The sequence below is a fragment of the Delphinus delphis genome, chromosome 20 (assembly GCF_949987515.2).
Source record: "Delphinus delphis chromosome 20, mDelDel1.2, whole genome shotgun sequence".
Classification (NCBI taxonomy): Eukaryota; Metazoa; Chordata; class Mammalia; order Artiodactyla; family Delphinidae; genus Delphinus; species Delphinus delphis.
This window is the reverse complement of record NC_082702.1, coordinates 9,461,668-9,480,954: the sequence shown is the minus strand read 5'-3', so window position 1 is coordinate 9,480,954 and position 19,287 is coordinate 9,461,668. Positions and strand designations below refer to the sequence as shown.

At 52.3% G+C, this 19,287-nt stretch overlaps 1 protein-coding gene and 1 non-coding gene across 3 annotated transcripts in view; both read left to right on the top strand.

The window, feature by feature from the left end:
- The first annotated feature begins 320 nt into the window (after window positions 1-320).
- Window positions 321-393, top strand: TRNAW-CCA (transfer RNA tryptophan (anticodon CCA)). The gene has a single exon. It is a non-coding gene; the product is annotated as a tRNA-Trp (tRNA).
- A 4,336-nt stretch (window positions 394-4,729) lies between these two features.
- Window positions 4,730-19,287, top strand: part of HIF3A (hypoxia inducible factor 3 subunit alpha) — a 28,862-nt gene continuing 14,304 nt past the window's right edge. Inside the window, exons 1-8 of one of the 2 annotated variants that reach the window (XM_060000389.1) lie at window positions 4,730-4,800; window positions 9,839-10,029; window positions 11,002-11,147; window positions 12,749-12,833; window positions 13,390-13,502; window positions 14,007-14,215; window positions 15,682-15,788; window positions 15,959-16,106. In XM_060000389.1, coding sequence (XP_059856372.1) covers window positions 4,775-4,800; window positions 9,839-10,029; window positions 11,002-11,147; window positions 12,749-12,833; window positions 13,390-13,502; window positions 14,007-14,215; window positions 15,682-15,788; window positions 15,959-16,106 — 1,025 coding nt within the window. In that variant the 5' untranslated portion in view covers window positions 4,730-4,774. Of the gene's footprint in view, window positions 4,801-9,320; window positions 10,030-11,001; window positions 11,148-12,748; window positions 12,834-13,389; window positions 13,503-14,006; window positions 14,216-15,681; window positions 15,789-15,958; window positions 16,107-19,287 lie in introns of those variants that run through there. The other variant, XM_060000388.1, reaches the window with a different exon arrangement.

The following is a 19,287-nucleotide window of genomic DNA, read 5'->3' as shown; positions in this document are numbered from 1 at the left end:
GAACACCAGCAACTAAAATGTCTGAGCAGATGTACAGAAAACAGTAGCCAGAGATGCTGACTTGTCAGATTGGGTGTGTGCTGGGTTCTGGGGCTTTGTTGCTGAACCCTATTTCCCTGTCAATAAATCAAGCATTTTTCCTCCAATATCCCAAAGCGTAAGACTCTACCTCCACGGTGCTGCTCATAGCAGAGCTCCAAGATGTTCTATAAAGAGTGTGGGAGATATTTCTCCAAAATGGCGACAATAATATTTCCAGTTCCACGTGCTCTTCCTGTGGAAGCTTGACCTTTCCCACCAAGAAGTAGAGTCTGGGGACTTCCCTGGTGGTCCAGTGGTTAAGACTCCATGCTTCCAATGCAGGGGGCCTGGGTTCGATCCCTGGTCAGGGAATTAGATCCTGCATGCTGCGACGAAGATCCCGTGTGCCACAACTAAGACCCGGTGCAGCCTAATTAATTAATTAATTAATTAATTAATTAAAAAAAGAAGTAGAGTCTATTTCCCTCCACTGGGCAGGACTTTGTGATTGCCTTGATGAAAAGAAGTGACACTGCATGACTCCCAGGGCTAGGTCATAAAGGAGACACAGCTTCTGCCTGTCTCCTCACTCACTCACCCTCTCCCTTGGGGCTTGGCTGCCATGATGTGAGGAAGCCCAAGCAGCTACATGGAAAGGTCACATGTAGATGTTCCAGCCGCAGCCCCCAGGTGAGGTCTCAGCTGACAGGCAGCATCAACCACCAGGCATGTGACTGAGGAAGCATCAGATCATTCCTGCCGACAGTCTTTAAGCTGCCCCAGCTGATGCCAAGTGGAGCAGAGATGAGTTGTCTCCACTGAGCCCTGCCCAGATTGCAGATTCATGAGCAAAATAAATCTCGTTTGGGTGGTTTGTTTTGCAAATGAGAGAGCTTCCAGTTCTTTCCAACCTGTGGGGAAAGAGGACTTCATTCAGACCTAACTCAGATGTCACTTTCCTGCTGAAAAGCCTTCTATGTTTCTGTCTCCCTCAGAGTGAAAGCCAACACAACCTAAAAAAAACTCACCCTGCATGATCTTTCCACACCACTGTCCACTTCCTCCCCACATCATCTCTCTGATCTCATCTCCCAATCTTCCCATCCATCCCTCTGCTCTAGCCACACTGGTCTCCTTGCTGATCCCTGAACTTACCAGGCAAATCCCACCTCAGGACACTTGCACTGTTTTTTTTCCACCGTAGATTAGCCTTGCCCATTCTGGAACTTCATGGAATTGAAATCACATAGTAATTCTCTTTTGTGTCTGTCTTCTTTCATTCTGCATAATGATTTTAAGATTCATCTGTGTTGTATGTGTATCAATAGTTGATTCTTTTTTCTTACTGAGTAGTATCCATTGTATGGGTGTACCACAGTTTGTTTATCCATATCAGTATAGTAATATGTTGATGTGTGGGTGAACCTCAATATCTTTTCAGTCTGTCTCCTCTCCTTTACCCCCATTGCCCCTTCTCTGGCCCAGGCATCTCTTCTTTACACCCAGATCTGCACCCCAGCCTCCCTCCTGTTCTCTGACCTTCAGTCTCACCCCTGTTATCCACTCTCCACATGGCAACCAGAGGAATCTTTTTAAGGCACATATTGTGTTCCTGTCCTGCTCAAAACTCTGCCATGGCTCCCCAGTGCTCCCAGGATATTGCCCAAACTTCTTTCATGGCTCTCAGATCTGGTTTGATCTCACCTGCATGCACCATTCCAGCATCACTGCCCACCTCCTCTCCTTACACTCCACGTTGTAGCCACAGGTACCTTTCAAATATCTCAAGGTCCCAAGCTCTTTTTTTTGCCTCCAAGCCATTGCATTCTCTTCCCTCTGCCCAGAATACTTTTCTCTCTCCCTCTCTCTCTCTCTTTTAATAAATGTATTTATTTATTTTTGGCTGTGTTGGGTCTTCATTGCGCGGGCTTTCTCTAGTTGCCGCCAGCGGGGGCTACTCTTCCTGGCGATGCGCGGGCTTCTCATTGCGGTGGCTTCTCTTGTTGCAGAGCACGGGCTCTAGGCGTACAGGCTTCAGTAGTTGTGGCTCGCAGGCTCAGTAGTTGTGACGCACGGGCTTAGTTGCTCCACGGCATGTGGGATCTTCCCAGATGAGGGCTTAAACCCGTGTCCCTTGCATTGGCAGGCAGATTCTTAACCACTGCGCCACCAGGGAAGCCCTCTCTTTACCTTCTTCACTCTTATTCATCCTTCAAGTCTCTGTTCAGAGGTCTCCTCCTTAGGAAACCTTCTCGACAACCCCCCCAGTCTGGGTGAGGTGCCTGCACTGAGCTCCCATAGTTCCTGGTGGCTCGGATCACTCTGCATTTTAATAATGTAAAGCTCTCCCCTAAGCTTCAGCTCCAGGAACAAAACTTGTCTCTCCAGAAAAACAAGAACATATCCCTTTTTAAAAAAAAAAAATAATAATAATTTATTTAGTTTTGGCTGTGTTGGGTCTTCATTGCTGTGTGCGGGCTTTCTCTAGTTGCAGCGAGCAGGGACTACTCTTCGTTGTGGTGCGCGGGCTTCTCATTGTGGTGGCTTCTCTTGTTGCGGAGCACGGGCTCTAGGCGTGTGGGCTTCAGTAGTTATGGCTCGTGGGCTCTAGAGCGCAGGCTCAGTAGTTGTGGCGCACTGGGCTTAGTTGCTCCGCGGCATACGGGATCTTCCCGGACCGGGGCACAAACCCGTGTCTCCTGCATTGGCAGGCGGATTCTTAACCACTGTGCCACCAGGGAAGCCCCAAACAAGAACATATCCTTTTAGCAAAAATTGGAAATCATTTCGAAAAACACATTTCCCATATCACCTTTGCTGCCAGGAACCATCAAGTGAAGTTTAACACTAACCTAGATCATAGATGCCTGGCACATCTGTGTATATAAGTTTTAGTCCTGTTTTAATGTTTGTTTAACAAATGTCAATTTTCCTTGGGCACCGTAAATCCTCAGATTGGCTATCTGCTATGACTCAGATAGCCTCTGCTTCCTCGGATAGGACCTGCTTCTCCTGCAGCCCTTCCTAATTTTGACCTCTCATTCACATGTCTCTGTACTGAGGCTCAGGAGATATTCTCTCAGTTTATCAAGATTCTTTTGGGGGTAAGCAGCTGAAATCAACTCAACTAATCTAAGCACAAAGTAAATGAATAAAACAATATTTAACAACAACAGCAACAACCAAAAAACCCATAATGGTTCTAAGATTAAAATGGACTTCAGGTATGGCTGGATCCAGGCACTTAAGTGCTAGTGTTAGGACTGTCTTTTACAAACTTTCATTTCTGCTTTCCTCTGCATTGACATTCAGCATAAAGCCTCTTCTTTCATGGTAACAGAGCCCCATGAGCTCCAGGCTCACATCCCACCAGCTTGGCAACTGCAGTAGAAAGAGAACCTCTTTTGTGATAGTTGCAGCAAATGTCTCAGGGTTGGTTTCTCACTGGGCTAGATTAGGTCACATGCCTTCCCTGAACCAATCACTGTGATCAGAAAAACAGAATAAACTGGCTAGGTCTAGTCCCTGGAGCTGGTGAGGGGAGGGTTATGGCCAGCCCTATTCAAATTAAATAGACTGAGAGGGGAGAGAAGTGGTTCCCCAAAAGAAAACTGAGTGGGACACTAGGATGGGCAAAAACCACTTCTGCTGTAGTGTCCTCTTCCCTGCCCAAAGCTGCATCCTGAATATTGGTCTGCTACGGATTAGAACCCAACCACCACCAACACACACACACACACACACACACACACACACACACACACACACACACTCCGTTCCTTATCCAATTGTAACACTTCCACCACTCCTTGGTGACCTTGTGCCTCTCCCTTCTTACTTCATTGGTAGAAAGATCATTTCTCCGCTCTTTTGAAAAGTGGGTGTGATTGAGTTTTACATATTTACTTGACATAAACTTGATCACTCACCAGTGAGAACCTGAAAACGGAGTTAGAGAGGCAAGGAGGTGGGGCTGGGGTACAGAGGGTGCCAGACCGGAGGAGTGGGGAGCAGAGGGATTGGGCACGAGACGGAGGGGTGAAGGTGGAAGGAAGGGGCTCGGGACTGAGAGGGAACGATGGGGTACAGAGGGGGGAGGGATTGTAGAACTGGGGTGGGGTCGGGAGTTGGGGGCGGAGAGGAAAAGCGGAGGACTCAGTGGATAGGGAAGGGGTGGAGGCGGAGCTGGGCGACTCAGGAGGCAGGGCTGGGCCACTGGAGGGGGTGGGATTGGAGGTCGGAGGGGCCCACCCGGGGGTAGGAAATGGAGGAGTGAGCCAGGGGTGCGAGTTAGAGGGTGGGGGCTGGAGTGAACTAGGTGGGTTCAAAAGAGTACTGGTGTCGGAACTTGGCGGGAGATACTGGGCCAGAAGGCGCGGCCAGCCGACCTTGCTTGCACCGCGCTGGCGACACTGCTGAGAAGTCCGCGGCAAGGAGTGTGGCTGGGGGGGGGGGTGTATTCCACTGCACCCGCCCCCTCTACACACACACACACACACACACACACACACACACACACACCTCTCTCTCTCTCTCTCTCTCCCCCCCCCCGCACCCCCCCCCCGGCATTCCAAGTCTTCGTCTCTTGTCCCGCCTCTTTCATGGAAGTGACAGACCGGTCAACCAACCAGAGCCGCGGGCCGGGCGCTGCGCAGCCAACCGCTCGGCGTGGGGAGGAGCTGGGGAGGGGGCTCGCAGGGCAGGGGAGGGGGCTAGGGGCCTCGAAGGGCTCCGGAGCGGCGACTGGCGAGTCATGGCGCTGGGGCTACAGCGCGCAAGGTACTGGGCTTTGGGGTCAGGAATGATAAGAATTGGGGGGGCTCCTCTTCCAGCGACCCCTGAGCCGGGTGGGGAAGGCGCGGGTGCAAGCCTAGGGCCACTCGGGCGCGCGGTTGGAGAGACATCCCCGCCGCACCCTCCACCCTAGGGGACTGCAGGGGTGGGGGCATTTCCCCAAGTCCAGGCTGCCACGCCCCTCTAGCCAGGAGCGACATCTGGGTCGTGATCCCAGATTTCCTGCTGTTCCGGGTTCGCTTCCCCTCCTGACTGGGGTTGAAACTCGGGGTCCCCATGGAATCGGGGGTAGTTGCGTTTGAGCAGTTCCCAGGCTTCTGCGGGAGGCATTCTCCCTCCACATACTGACCCTTCTGGCCTCCGAGCCCCCAGAATTGAGGTTGTTCTTTGACACCAGACCCCTAGAGTCCTAGGGGATCCGGGGTACCCCCAAATTGAGCCTTCCCAGATATAGGGAGTCCCTTGGAATGCGGAGTCAGCTTCTGAGTTCAAGAGAAGAGAGAGCCTCTTTAACTGGACCCTCCCTGACAGTCTCCCAAACCTTGAGTTGCCTAGAAATAGGCAGAGATGGTCACCTTTCAGAAGCCACCTTGGGACCCTTCCCAGGGGCCTTTTGGAAGGTAGGGTCACCCCCTTTAAGAACCAGAAAACAGCCTGACCCACTTCCCAAAGTCTAGCCTCTTATCTGACTCCTCCACTCCCACCCAGTCCCTGTGACAGTGGGAAGGGGCACCCAAGCCTTATTTGGGGAAGACTCCAGAGAGGGTGCTGTGCCTGATTCAGTGCAAGCTGTGGGAAGCGCCCCCTGCCGCAGAGCCCAGCTGGGGTCATCCCGGACAGGTGGTGGGTTTCTGTGTTCCCTTCCCAGCAGGTGCAGATTTGCTGGGGCAGCACAGGGAGCTCGTGCTCTGGGTCCACTGCCAGGGGGTCCTATCTGGCCATGTTTTCATGGGACCCCAGAAAATATCCCACGCCCTTGGTTTCTCCTGTCCAATCTGAGGCGTCCAGGAAGCCTCACCCCCTTCCCTCCTCCCTGGCTTCGCAGGTCTGATTGGATCCTTCCCCACCCCCATGTTTTCACTCCCCCCACTTATACACCCCCCAATTCTATTCTAGTCTCTGGCTCTGGGCCTGCCAGGGAACTCTATCCCACCCCTTGTAGGCCAACCCTGGTCTAGCCCCTCCCAGCACCCCTTCCTGCCTAGGTGGGGGCCCCTCTTGGCGGAGCTGGGGCGCTCCCCCCTCCCCATCCAAGGCCAGCCCTCTCCTGCGGTGTCATCTGAGCCCACGCACCGCCCACTCATAACTCGCACCCAGATCCCAGCCACGCTCCATCCCCTCCTGCACCCCTAGGATGGCGCTAGGGCCAAAGAGGGTCAGGGTGATGGTGAGTGGGCCCCCCATACTCCCTTCTTCCATCCTTGCCATCCCACCCCAGGCAAGGGTGATTCTTGGGAAGTCCCTGATGGGCATTCGGCCCAGGGTGCCCCTCCGGTCAGAGGGTTCCCAGAGAACATAGGGCTTTGGGTACAGGCGCCCCACTGGATTATCATGTCCTTAGGAAGGAGCAGAGTCAGGGGTAGAGAGACTCCCACCGGCCCCCACCCCAAGTCCCTTCTCAAACCCAAACCCTCTCAGGCCACCTTGGCGCAATGCCAAGAGGAGTCCCTGCATGTATTCAACCTAAGCCCCCCCCCAAATCCTCTACACTTTTTGCAAGACCCCCAGTACCCAGCTGAATATCAGGAGAGGCCCAGGAGCAGCCCTGAACGTGGGGAAGGGTGTCCCCGCTTCTCCATGCCTTTGTTCTCGGGTGGCAAGTTCTTCAGGGCAGGGAAGAGGTGGGCTTCTCCCTCTCCTGGTTGTGGGGGGGGCACCAAGCCCTAGTCCCCATTCCCAGGCCTTACCCTGGGGCCTCCCAGCCTGGCTCCACCCTCGTTCTCTACTGGAACACAGAGGAAGGGTGGCAGGGTTCCAGCTGCACGTCCCAACCTGGGCAGAGTGCCAAGGGGATGGACCAGGGCTGGGCATGGGGCCAGCTGGGGAGACTGGCCAGCTGGGGAAATCTGGAGGCAGCAGTGGTGGGACAAGGGGAAGGGACTGGGGCCAATGGACAGAGGAGGGGCAGGACAGGGGTCCGTTGGGTGGCATGCCCACCAAGGCATGGCATTTAAGAGCACAGGCCCCCAGATCAGGGTTCAAATTGCAGCTCGCCTGCTTCCTGGCTTGTGTGGCTTTGTGCCAGCAACTGCTCTCTGAGCCTTAGTTTTGTAGCCTGGAAAATGAGGGTTATACCTCCCCTCCCCTGCACCCGCTCAAGATGAGAAGCAGTGAGGGGACAGATCTTTGGGGCAGGATACCCGATAGGTGAGCAATAAACTGTGTTCGAGTCCGACAGGGTTCTGGGTAGAAGCAGATACGTGGTCAGACTAACAGAAGCGTTGGGCATGGTTGCGCATTGGTGGAGGGCCCTGGGATTACCAGCTTGGTTACTTGGCTGGGTGATGCAATTGCTCAGAGCCTTGGTTTCTGACTCTGTAAAAGGGAGATCACTTTTCCAGGTTCTTAGGGTTTGTTGAGAGGATTTCATGGGGTCTCTAAGCTCATGAGTGTTTGATCCACCAAAGCTATCATTATTATTAGTATCACTATGATTTCGTTTTCTTCCCAAGGTGTTGTTTAAATCACGTGTGTACTTACACACATACACACATCACACCATGGGGTTACCACTGAAGCCCGAGGGTTTCTCCAGTGCCTACGATGCTCCTAAGCCTTCCATCCCTGATGTGGACAAAGGGGAAATAATAAAAGTTAAACCTTTATATAGCACCAACCAATTGCCGGGCCCGGTTCTAAGCCCTTGACATATATTAACTCATTTAATCTTCACAACAGCCCCATGAGTTTGTGCTGTTCTTAGGCTCAGGGAGGCTATGCAACTTGTCCAAAGTCACACAGCTATTAAGTAATGGAGTTGAGATTGGAACCCTGCACCAGAGGAACTAGCCCCGACTCTGTTTAAAGGGAAAGGCCAGAGACCAGGCATCTGTGGAGCAAGTGAGAGGCCACACTTCCTGTCAGAACATCCGGAGAACAGGCTGGGAGCTAGAAGGAGGGTCCCGCTGTAGCCACCAGCTAGCTTCTTCTATGGAGGGAGGAGTCATTTGGCCACAGAGAGGATTATAGAGCCCAGCTGCCCAGGAGGTGGGGGGCCAACCCCACCCCCCAACCCCACCCCCCAACCCCGTTCCTGTTCCTACTCCCTGTTCCCTCTGTCTGGGCCCCCAGCTCAGCGAGGCCCGCCCACCCCCACCCTCTGGGCAGGAAGACAAACAGGGCTGGAACAGAACGGGACAGGAGGACGGAATGTCCCCTGGGCAGAGCGGGACTGGAGGCCCCTGCCCCCCATCAGCCAGGAGGGAGGGGATGAGGGCAACTGCTGGCTCCCTCCACCCAGCTGCCCCCTTCTGTGCCTCCCACCCACTTGCACTGAGGAGTTCTTTCCCATCTGGAGAGTCAGAAGAGTCCACTCCCCTCCCTCCATCGTGCCTGTGGGTTGGGCTGCAGGTCTCCTGCTCGGGGGTGAGGTTGATGCCCCAGAAGTGGCCTCTGGCTTTTAGGAAGGGGCAGCTTCCCCTCCTAGAGCTTTGCGTCCATGGAGGTTGGCGGGGACGTCACAAGAAAGGAATTAGAAGAATAAAGGCTTTGGAACTTCACTGCCTGACTTCAAATGCCAGCTCCACCACTTAATGGCTTTGTGACTTTTGGGGCAAAGGACTTCACTTTCCAGAGCCTCAGTTTCCCCTTTGTGAAGTGGAGGTTTAAAGTGCTCTCTGCCTAGGGCTTTCTTAGGACTGAATGAGTACACATAGGCTGAGTCCTTACTTAGTGCAACGCCAGACGCATAAATGCTTAGCAACTTATAGCTGCTTATTAATGGTTTTATCAATAGTATCAATATAGATGAGATTACATATACCATACTATATGTAACATACTCTATAATTTTCTTCCCCAAAACTATAATTTGGATTCAGACAGACCTGGAGTTTGACTTTTAAGACAGTGGCAGAAACAGGGAGAAGTACTGAAATCTGGAGATAAACCCAGGGCCATACAACAGAGGAAACTGAAGAGTTTAGGAAGACCAGCGTTCAAACGCTGGCTTCACTCCTTGTGGGCAAGCACTGCACCTCTCTGTGCCTGGGCTTCATCTGTTCAACGGGGAAAATGTTACTACCTTCCTTCTAGGGATGTCTGAGCTAAACGGGTTAATGTAAGTTACACACTCGGCACGGGGTCTGACCTAATAGTAAAAGCTGGATAAGTGGTAGATATTTCTGAAAAAAAATGACACTCATCCTCTCCTCCCAACCCCACATGCAGAATTCAGGCATTTGAAGTGGATTAAAGGGCAGAGATGAGTGGTGAGCCATTGGCCCTGGGGTTGGTTTGCTGTGTCACCCTGGCAGGGCCCCTGTTGGTGGGTCGTTGGACTTTGAGATCTGTACTCCAAGATTCTGAGGACTCAGCTCAGCTGAGGAGGGGAAAGGGCAGAAGAGGGGGTTCTGGGAGGCTGTAGGGCAGGGGGCCTGGGGGGCTGGAGGCATCTTCTTGCGCCCTCCGTTCCCTGGCTCCTGGCCAGCTCTGCCAGCCCCCTCCCAGCCGGAGGCCTCCCTGTTCCCCGGTCTTCCCAAGCCCGGAGAATAAACAGCAGATAAGTCAGGGAGGGGACAGAGCGGCCCTGGGCACGCCTTGGAGAGGAGTGAGGCACCGGAGGGCAGCATGGGCTGGCTGGCGCCGGGACAGATAAAACCTGAGGCAAGGAACGACTCCACAGTATAATCCACCCAGGCCCAGAGAGCTCCGGCAACTCGCCCGGGCCACACTGCGAGGCCAGCACAGTCGCGGCTCTGCCCTCCCTGAACCCGAGACCCATGTGGCAGCAACCCACGTGCTTGTCCCATCCAACTCTTTCCCTTCCCGGGGCGCCGCCAGTGAACGCTGCCCATGCCCGCAGGTCGAGCACGGAGCTGCGCAAGGAGAAGTCCCGGGATGCGGCCCGCAGCCGGCGCAGCCAGGAGACCGAGGTGCTGTACCAGCTGGCGCACACGCTGCCCTTCGCGCGCGGGGTGAGCGCCCACCTGGACAAAGCCTCCATCATGCGCCTCACCATCAGCTACCTGCGCATGCACCAACTCTGCGCCGCAGGTGAGGCCCGCCCCCGGGAATTCCCACCTCAGCAAGACCCCGCCCTCGGAAAGGTACATCCCAGGGAGGCCCCGCCTCCGGGAAGCCTCATCTCCACAAGACCCCGCCCCCCTATGTCTTCCCGGCGAAGCCCCACCCCTCTGGAATCCACTTAGTGGGAGAGGCCCCGCCCCTTCAGGTTCTGGGCCAATCGGAACCCAGTTTCTTTGGAGTCCCCGCCCCCTTAGAAGTCTATCATTTGTGAGGCCCCGCCCCTTGGAACGCGCCCTTGGGAAGCTCCGCCTCCTTAGAGTTGGAACCCTAGGGAATAGGAGGCCGGCTAACTCCCTAAGGCACCTGGACCCTTAGGATTTGGTCTCCTGAGAGATCTTCTCGGCTAAGCTTCCTTCCCTTATAATCAATATCCCCAGGAGGCTTCACTGCCCAATATTTAATTACTTGAGAGAGTCCCTGTTAGAATTCTCTGTAGGACGCCTACACACACACACACACACACACACACACACACACACACACACACACACACACACACACACACACCCCTTGGAATCCCAGGACCCTGAAAGCTTTTATTATGGGGAAACTGGACTCATCCTCTGGAAGGTCCTGCTCCAAGAATTCTGAACCCCTGGGAAGCTTGGCCCCCTTGGAATTCTGACTCCTCCTAGGCCCCGGCTTCTTAGAATTTTGACCCCTGGAAATTTCATCCCCTTAAGATTCTGCCCTCCTTAGAGTTCTGTTCCCTTAGGAAACCCCTATCTCCTTAGAATTCTGTACCCCTGGGAGGCTCTGCTCCCTTAGAATTCTAGTCCTTGGTGGTCCTGCCCTCTTCCTTGGACTCCAAGCCACTGGGATGTGCCCCACTCACCTGGAGGTACCTATAAGTTCCTCTGAGTGAAGGAAAGCAGAGGGAGGCTAGCCAGGGTGGCCTTACCGCTGACTAGAGATGCCCCATCCTGGTCCGGACACCAGGGGAGTGGAACCAGGTGGGAGCAGGGGGCGAACCACTGGATGCCTGCTACCTGAAGGCCCTGGAGGGCTTCGTTATGGTGCTCACCGCCGAGGGAGACATGGCTTACTTGTCAGAGAATGTCAGCAAACACCTGGGCCTCAGTCAGGTAAGAGGAGCTGCCTGCTTTGTGCAGGTGATGCTGGGATACAGAGGTGACCAGAACTACCTTAGCCCTATTTTTACAAGGCCCACAGTGCAGAGGGGAGACAAATATGTCACCAGACAGGAAGATTCAGAATGGTCAGGGCTGGGGTGGGGCAGCCTAGGGGGCTGTACAAGCCGGGGGTGGAGGGTGGTACCTGACCCAGCCTGGGTGGGAATTGAGGGCTTCCTGGAGGAGAAGACATCTGAGCTAAAACCTGAAGGGCTTAGCCATTCAAAGGGTATGGCGAATGGATGGGATCAGAGGAGACTGGCAACATGCATGGCCAAGGGAACAGAATATGCAAAGACACAGATGTGAGATAAAACAGCATTTGGGGGAAATAAAGACATTAATCCAAGCTAGGTGCAGAGTGCAATGGGAGAAAGTGAGAGAGAAAAGGCTAGAGAGGACATAATTTAGGACCAAAATAGAAGGTTTATCTCTAGGGCACTGTGGAGCCATGGAAAGATTTTAAGCAGGGGAGAGGTTGTGTCAGAAAGGTGGAATCAGAATTTCATTTTATTTAGAAAGATCCCTCTAGGTACTGCACAGAGATAGAATTAGAGGGAGTGAGACTAGCGGCTGGAAAATCCATAAGGAAGTGGATGCAGGGCCCCAAGTGGGAGAAAAGAAGTAGGATTAGGGGCCTGGGGATGGGAGGACAAACAAGAGACACTTAGAGAGTAGAACTAATTTCAGCTGATCCTTACAGCAATACCATTCTTCTTCTTAGCTCACATAAATGGGCTCCACAGTTGGCATCCCTTCCTTTCCCCTGCCTTGTTATCCCACTCTTGGTACCAATTTCTCTGTTAGTTTGAGCTCTTGGGCTCAGATAGGTGAATGTCTCAAGATCCCAAAGCTCGGAAGTGGCAGGGCTCGGATTCAAATCCAACTACAAGATCTCACTCCTCCCCTATTCAGCATTAGCTCTGGACTCTGGGCTCTGTGGATCCCCTTTCATCTGTGTCACCTCCTCCCAGCACCAGTCTCATTTCCTGAATTGAAATAAGGAGTTGGGTCTTCGGCTTGCACAACAAATGGAATTTGAATAGAGTCTCACCTCAGGGCCTTTGCACTTGCTGTTCTCTCTTTCCGGAACACTCTACTCCAGAGAGCCACCTCACTGGCTTTGTTCAGCAATTTGTGTAAATGTAACTTCTTCAAGAAACTGTCCCTGACTACTGCCTCTAAGATAGCGTCCCATCATTTCATCATCTTACCTTGCTTTAGCTTTCTTCTTATCACTTAGTATATTGTTTTATGCATGTGTGTTGTTTTGTTTGTTCATTGGCTATCTCCCGCCACTAGCCAGTAAGCTCTGAGAGGCAGGGATTTTGTCTTCATAGCCACTGCTGTGCCCATACCAGGTAGAAGAATGCCTAGCAAATTATATGCCAAAGAAAGGAATGAATGAATGAATGAATGAATAAGGAGACTGGGGAAATAATCCAGGCTCATGAATTAGGGCAGGCTGATGAGGATGGGAGGGAGGAGATGGGTCAGAGGCCCTGGTAAAAATGCTTTTCCTCTAAGACACTCCCTGCTTCCCTCCCTCCCAGCTTGAGCTGATCGGACACAGTATCTTTGATTTTGTCCATCCCTGTGACCAAGAGGAGCTTCAGGACGCCCTGACTCCCCGGCAGAGTGAGTCCTTGGAGATCTCTGCCCCCAAATTACAGAAACTGAGGCTCCATCCTTTCTTTTCTTTTTTTTTTTTTTTTCTTGCGGTACGCGGGCCTCTCGCTGTCGTGGCCTCTCCCGTTGCGGAGCACAGGCTCCAGACACGCAGGCCCAGCGGCCACGGCCCACGGGCCCAGCCGCTCTGCGGCATGTGGGATCCTCCCAGACTGGGGCACGAACCCGTGTCCCCTGCATCGGCAGGCGGACTCTCAGCCACTGCGCCACCAGGGAAGCCCTCCATTCTTTCTTCAGCATATCTTCTCCCCCTCTGAAATACTGGACTGAGAAAAATGGGATGAGGATGATGTGGCCCTGCCCCAGGGAATGCAGGGACATGGCTGCACCCCGGGGGTCTAAAGGAGCATAGCGTACCCCGTGGAGACCCTCTCTGGGTCGGAAGTCTCAATTTGGGGGATGAGGCTGGGGAGAGGTTAGTAACCAGGGTGCTGGAGGGACTGGGCCCTGTCCCAAGCTGCCCGGTGACCTGCTCCTCCCCTCCCCCCCCCACGGCCCTCCTCAGGCCTGTCCAAAAAGAAGCCGGAGGCCCCCACCGAGCGGTGCTTCTCCTTGCGCATGAAGAGCACCCTCACCAGCCGCGGGCGCACCCTCAACCTCAAGGCGGCCACCTGGAAGGTGGGCAGGGCCTGGCCTGGAGGAGGGCAAGGGACCTGCTGGGGCTGGACCTGAGCCCTAAAGTCTCACAGTGGGTTGGAGTCCGGGAGTCTCCTGGGCCGGGGATCCAGTGGGGCACCCTCAGGCTGGGTCTAGTGCATCCTTTGGGTACCTCGGAGGTTGGGGATCTGGGGGTCCTTGTATCCTTTCTTAGTCTGGGTCTCTGTGAGCCTGGGGCTGGGGGTCCTCAGCATCTTGGGCCTGGAGTCTCCATGGGGTTGGAATCCGGGGTTCTCGGAGCTCCCTGAGTCTTAAGAATCTAGAGATTGTCAGAACCTTCTTAGGTTGGGTCTCTGTGGGGTTGGGGTCTGGGGGTCCTCAGAGCTCCCTGAGCTGGGTCTCTAGAATCCTCAGGGGTTTCTTCTTCTCAGCTCCCTGAGGGGAGGGGCCTACAGGGAGATACCTCCCCGCCCCTTGGGTGGCCCTAGGCCCAGGTGCATCATTGCCTCGCTCCCTGCCCACCAGGTACTGCACTGTTCTGGACACATGAGGGCCTACAAGCCCCCTGCACAGTCTTCCCCGGCCGGGAGCCCCCACTTGGAGCCCCCCCTGCAATGCCTGGTGCTAATCTGTGAAGCCATCCCCCACCCTGGCAGCTTGGAGCCCCCGTTGGGCCGGGGGGCCTTCCTCAGCCGCCACAGCCTGGACATGAAGTTCACCTACTGTGATGAGAGGTGGGCAGGAGCCAGGGGCCCACCCACCACCTGCCAGCCTGGCTCCTCTTCTTCCTTTCTGCCCAAGTTCATTCACGTCTCCTCTCCTACCCCCCAGCTGCTCTCTCTGCTCTGTTTCTATCTCTCTGACTCCATCTATCTCTGTCTTTGTGTATCTCTCTGTCTCTGAATTGTCTGTGGGTCTTCGTATCTGGGTTCAGACTGCTTGGGTTCAAATGCCGGCTGTGCACCCTTGGCCAAATGACTTCACCTCTCTGTGCCACACTTTCCTCATCCGTCCTATGGAGTGATAGCAGAACCTACTTTGAACAGTTGTTCTGAGCATTCAGTGAGTTGCCTGGTACAAAGCACTCTAGAAGTGCCTATTTTTTAAAATCATTATCATCATGATTACTTTTTATTTCTATTCATTCTTTTTTATCTTTCTTTTTGTGACTTTCTTTCTTTCTCTTCCCCTCTCCTATTTCTTTCACGTTCTCTTTTGTCTTTCTTTCTTTCTTTTTTTAAAAATATTTATTTATTTATTTTTGGGCTGCCTCGGGTCTTAGTTGCGGCACCCGGGATCTTTCACTGTGGTGTGTGGGCTTCTCTCTAGTTGTGGCACGCGGGCTCCAGAGTGCGTGGGCTCTGTAGTTGCGGCATGCAGGCTCTTTAGTTGTGGCACACAGGCTTAGTTGTTCCGCGCATGTGGGATCCTAGTTCCCCGACCAGGGATCGAACCTGCGTGCCCTGCATTGGAAGGCGGATTCTTAACCACTGGACCACCAGGGAAGTCCCCTTTTTTGTTTTTTCTTTTCATCACTCTTCCAATTTTTACCTTCTCTCTCCTCCCCTATTAGTTTCCTATGGCTGCTGTATCATGTTACCACAAACGTAGTGGCTCAAAACAATACAAATTCTCTATCTCAGTGTTCTGGAGGTGAGAAGTCTGAAATGAGTCTTATGAGGCTGAAATCAAGGGCTATGTTCCTTCTGGAGGCTCCAGGGAAGAATCTGTTTCCTTGCCATGAAAGCTTCTGGAGACCTCCTACATTCCTTGGCTTGTGGCCCCTCTCTCTACCTTCACAGAGCATCACTTCAGCTTCTGCCTCCATCATCACATCTAGTCTCACTCTGATCACCTACTCCCCTCCTATAAGGACTCCTGTGATTACACTGGGCCCACCCAGATGATCCAGGATCATCTCCGCATCACAAGATCCTTAACTTCATCACATCTGCAAAGTCCCTTTTGCCGTGTAAGGTAGCATATTCACAGGTTCCGGGAATTAGGACGGAGACATCTTCAGGGGCCATTATTCAACCGGCCACACCCCGTTTTCTATTTCTTACTCTCCCTTTCTCTCTGTTACAACCCTGTCTCTGTCTGTCTTGCTGGCTTCATCCCCGTGTCCCCCTCTCCTTCCTTTCACCCACCCTCCACTTTCGCCAGTTGAACTGACCGGGGTCCACTGCACCCACTTCAGGATTGCGGAGGTTGCTGGCTACAGCCCCGATGACCTGATTGGCTGTTCTGCCTATGAGTACATCCATGCGCTGGACTCAGATGCAGTCGGCCAGAGCATCCATACCTGTACGTGTTCAGGTTCCGTTTCCGGTGCTGCATGGCCCCAGCCAACACCAGCCGCCTGCTTCCCCAAGTCCCCAGGAACCTTCTCTTCCCTGGCCCCTTCATCCCCAGCGCCCTGCTCCCACGGCCTTCTCTCCCCAGTTGCCCTAACCCCTCCCCATGCCCCTCCCCAGTGCTGAGCAAGGGCCAGGCAGTAACGGGGCAGTACCGCTTCCTGGCCCGGAGTGGTGGCTACCTGTGGACCCAGACCCAGGCCACAGTGGTGTCGGGGGGCCGGGGCCCCCAGTCTGAGAGTATCGTCTGCGTCCATTTCCTGATCAGGTAAGCGGGAATGAGGTGGGGTGGCTGTGTGTGGTTCTCTTCTGGTCTGCATACGTGTGAACAGGTGTGTGTGTGTATATGCACAAGTGTGCATGTGTATGGTGCACACGTGTGTGAGGGAATGTGCACAGGTACACGTATGTAGAACATGTGTGACTGACCACACACGTATCTGCATGTAGACACCAATGTGTGTGAGCGTGTAATTTCAACTAAAAGGATTCTATATTCAAGTTAAAATAAGAAATCTAGCTGAATCTTAGGGGCTTTTTTGTGCTTTTTAAAAATTGATGTGTAATTTACATAGAGAAGTTTCATTCTTTTTGGTATACGCTTCTATGAGTTTCGACAAGTGCATGGAATCGTGTAACCCCGACCATAATCGAGCTATAGAGTAGGGAATTCCCTGGCGGACCAGTGGTTATGACTCCGCACTCTCACTGCCAGGGGCCTGGGTTCAATCCCTGGTCAGGGAACTAAGATCCTACAAGCCATGCAGTGCGGCCCCCCCCAAAAAAGCTATAGTGTAGTTTCATCACCCAAGAAAATTCTTGCATAGTGAACCCCACTCCACCCCCCAGTCATCTCTGGCAACCACTGATCTGTTCTCTGACTCTAGAATTTTGCCTTTTCCAGAATGTCATGTACATGAAATTCTGTAGTATGTAGCCTTTGAGCCTGGCTTCTTTCACATAGCCTAATACATTTAAAATTTATCTACATTGAGGTGTGTATCAATACGTTCCTTTCTGATGCTAGGTAATCTTCTGTGGTATGAATATGTATGGACCACGGTTTATCCATTCCCCAGTTGGAGGGTATTTGGACTGTTGCCTATTTGGGGCAATTACAAGAAAAGCTACTGTAAACATTCTTGTCCAGGATTTTTTGAGATCATATGTTTTCGTTTCTCTTGGGCAAACACCTAAGAATGGAATGGATGGGTCATATGGTCAGTGTATGTTTAGCTTCCTAAGAAACTAGCAAACTGCTTTCCAGAGAGGCTGTACCCTCTTGCATTCCCATCAGCAACGTGTGAGGGTTCCAGTTCCTCCACATCTTTGCCAGCATTTGTATTGTCTGTTTCTGTCTTGTTTTGTCTTCATTGGGTGACATTCTAATGGGTGTGTAGTGGTGAATCATAGTCTTTCCCGCCGCTTCCATCATGCACCTTAGAAGTTTTTCACCATGACAACATTGTGACGAGGGCAGCAAATGATCATCCAAGACGGAGACTTACAGCTTTTCTTTGAAGATTATCTTCCAGGACATGGCATTCATTTCTAAAGCCAGAGGAGTTTCCCTGGGTCTTTTTGGTCAAGAACAGATTCTATTAGAAAACAGAGGTTGGTAACAGGAAGATTCATCTAAGTCTTCATACACAAGAAAACAAGGCTGAGCATCCTTGGAATGTTCTCTCCTTAACACCCTTTCAAATCAGAATCTTTGAATAACTTGTAGCCTTGGGAAGAAGTCTCCTCACTGTCAGAGCTAAGGAGAGGGGACCCGCCCCCATATCTTGCGGCAAGCTCCTTTCATTCATTATGAAGATTTGCCTTTTGATGGCCAGTCCCTGGAATTTCAATCTGCCTCGAGTTCAGTTTTACTGGCAGAAAATGGGTGAAGAAAGAATAGGTGTTTACTTAGTAACAGTGAGATGAGAAGCATATGGTATGAATCGTGCTTAGTGCTGTGTACGTACTGTGTGGCGTGCAGCTGTGTGGCTCTTGGTGCGTGCCCAGGTGCTGACACTTTGTAGAATCCATCCTGCCACACCTAAGCCTCCTTCTGTTGCAGTGAGCACCTGCTCCATAAAAATACAACTCACTTGCACGGGGCACTTACAACATTCCAGGCCCTGGGCTTTGTGTTCACAACCACCCCATGAGGTATAGCAATTATTTCGATCCCCATTTTTGGGGAGAGAAAACTGAGGACCAGAGAGGGGAAGTCATTTGCCTGATGTCACACAGCTAGTAAATGTCAGAGCTGGGTTTTGACCCAAGGTTGGTCAGGAGGCTACACTAATAACCACCAAACCACACAATCTCTTATTTGCTCAAGCCAGAAACCTAGGAGTCTCTCCTGCATCCTTTTTCTCATTCCCTCCTATCCACATCCACTCTATCCACCTCTGGGATAGATCTTGAATTTGTTTCCCTTCTCTCTGTCTCCATGGCCACCACCATCTCACACCTTGTTTATAGCATTAACCTCCTAACTGAGATCTAAAGCTGGTTTGGATTCCACTGATCACACAACTGCCGAGGTCAGGGGGCAGGTTCTGAAATACGAATTGGTTCATGTCTCTCCCCTGCTCAAAGCCCTTCTGTGGTTCTCCAGTATCCAGAAGAGAAAGTCCCAAAACCTTAACATGGCTCTTCAGGCCCCGTGTGACCTGACTCCTGCATGCCTCCCCTTATCACTCCAAACTCCAGGACCTTTGCACATGCGGATTCCTCTGCCAGGATGCTCCTCCCCCTTCCCTCCTCCTCTTTCTCCTGAATGACGCCCACTCATCCTTCTGGTTTCAGCTCAGACATTACTTACTGCGAGACCCTTTCCTGAACCCCTACAGGAGGTCATATCTCCCCATTTTCCCTCCTGGTCCTGTCCTTTTGCTTCGGAGCAGTTAGAACCATTTGTGTGTTTAACCAGGCCTTCTTCCTTGATGGCCCTTCTCAAAATTGCATATCTCCGTCTTCGCCTTTCTTTCCCCTAATACTTACTGTCCTATAAAAGTGTGACATGAGCCACATGTCACCCCTGGTAGTCCAGTGGTTAGGACTCCAGTGGTTAGGACTCTGCACTTTCACTGCTGAGGGCCCCGGTTTGATCCCAGGTCAGGAAAGTAAAATCCCTCAAGCCAGCCCCGTAGGAAAAAAAAAAAAAAAAAAAAGTGTGACATGAGCCACATATGTTACTTTGAATTTTCTAATAGCCATTAAAAAAGTAAACAGAGGCGGAAAGTGGGGGGTGGGATGAATTGGGAGATTGGGATTGACATCTATACACTAATATGTATAAAATAGATAACTAATAAGAACCTGCTGTATAGCGCAGGGAACTCTACGTCACTTCGCTGTGCAGTAGAAACTAACACAACATTGTAAAACAACTATACCCGCCCCCCCAAAAAAAGTAAAAAGAAACAGGTGAAATTAGTTTCAATAATACTTTA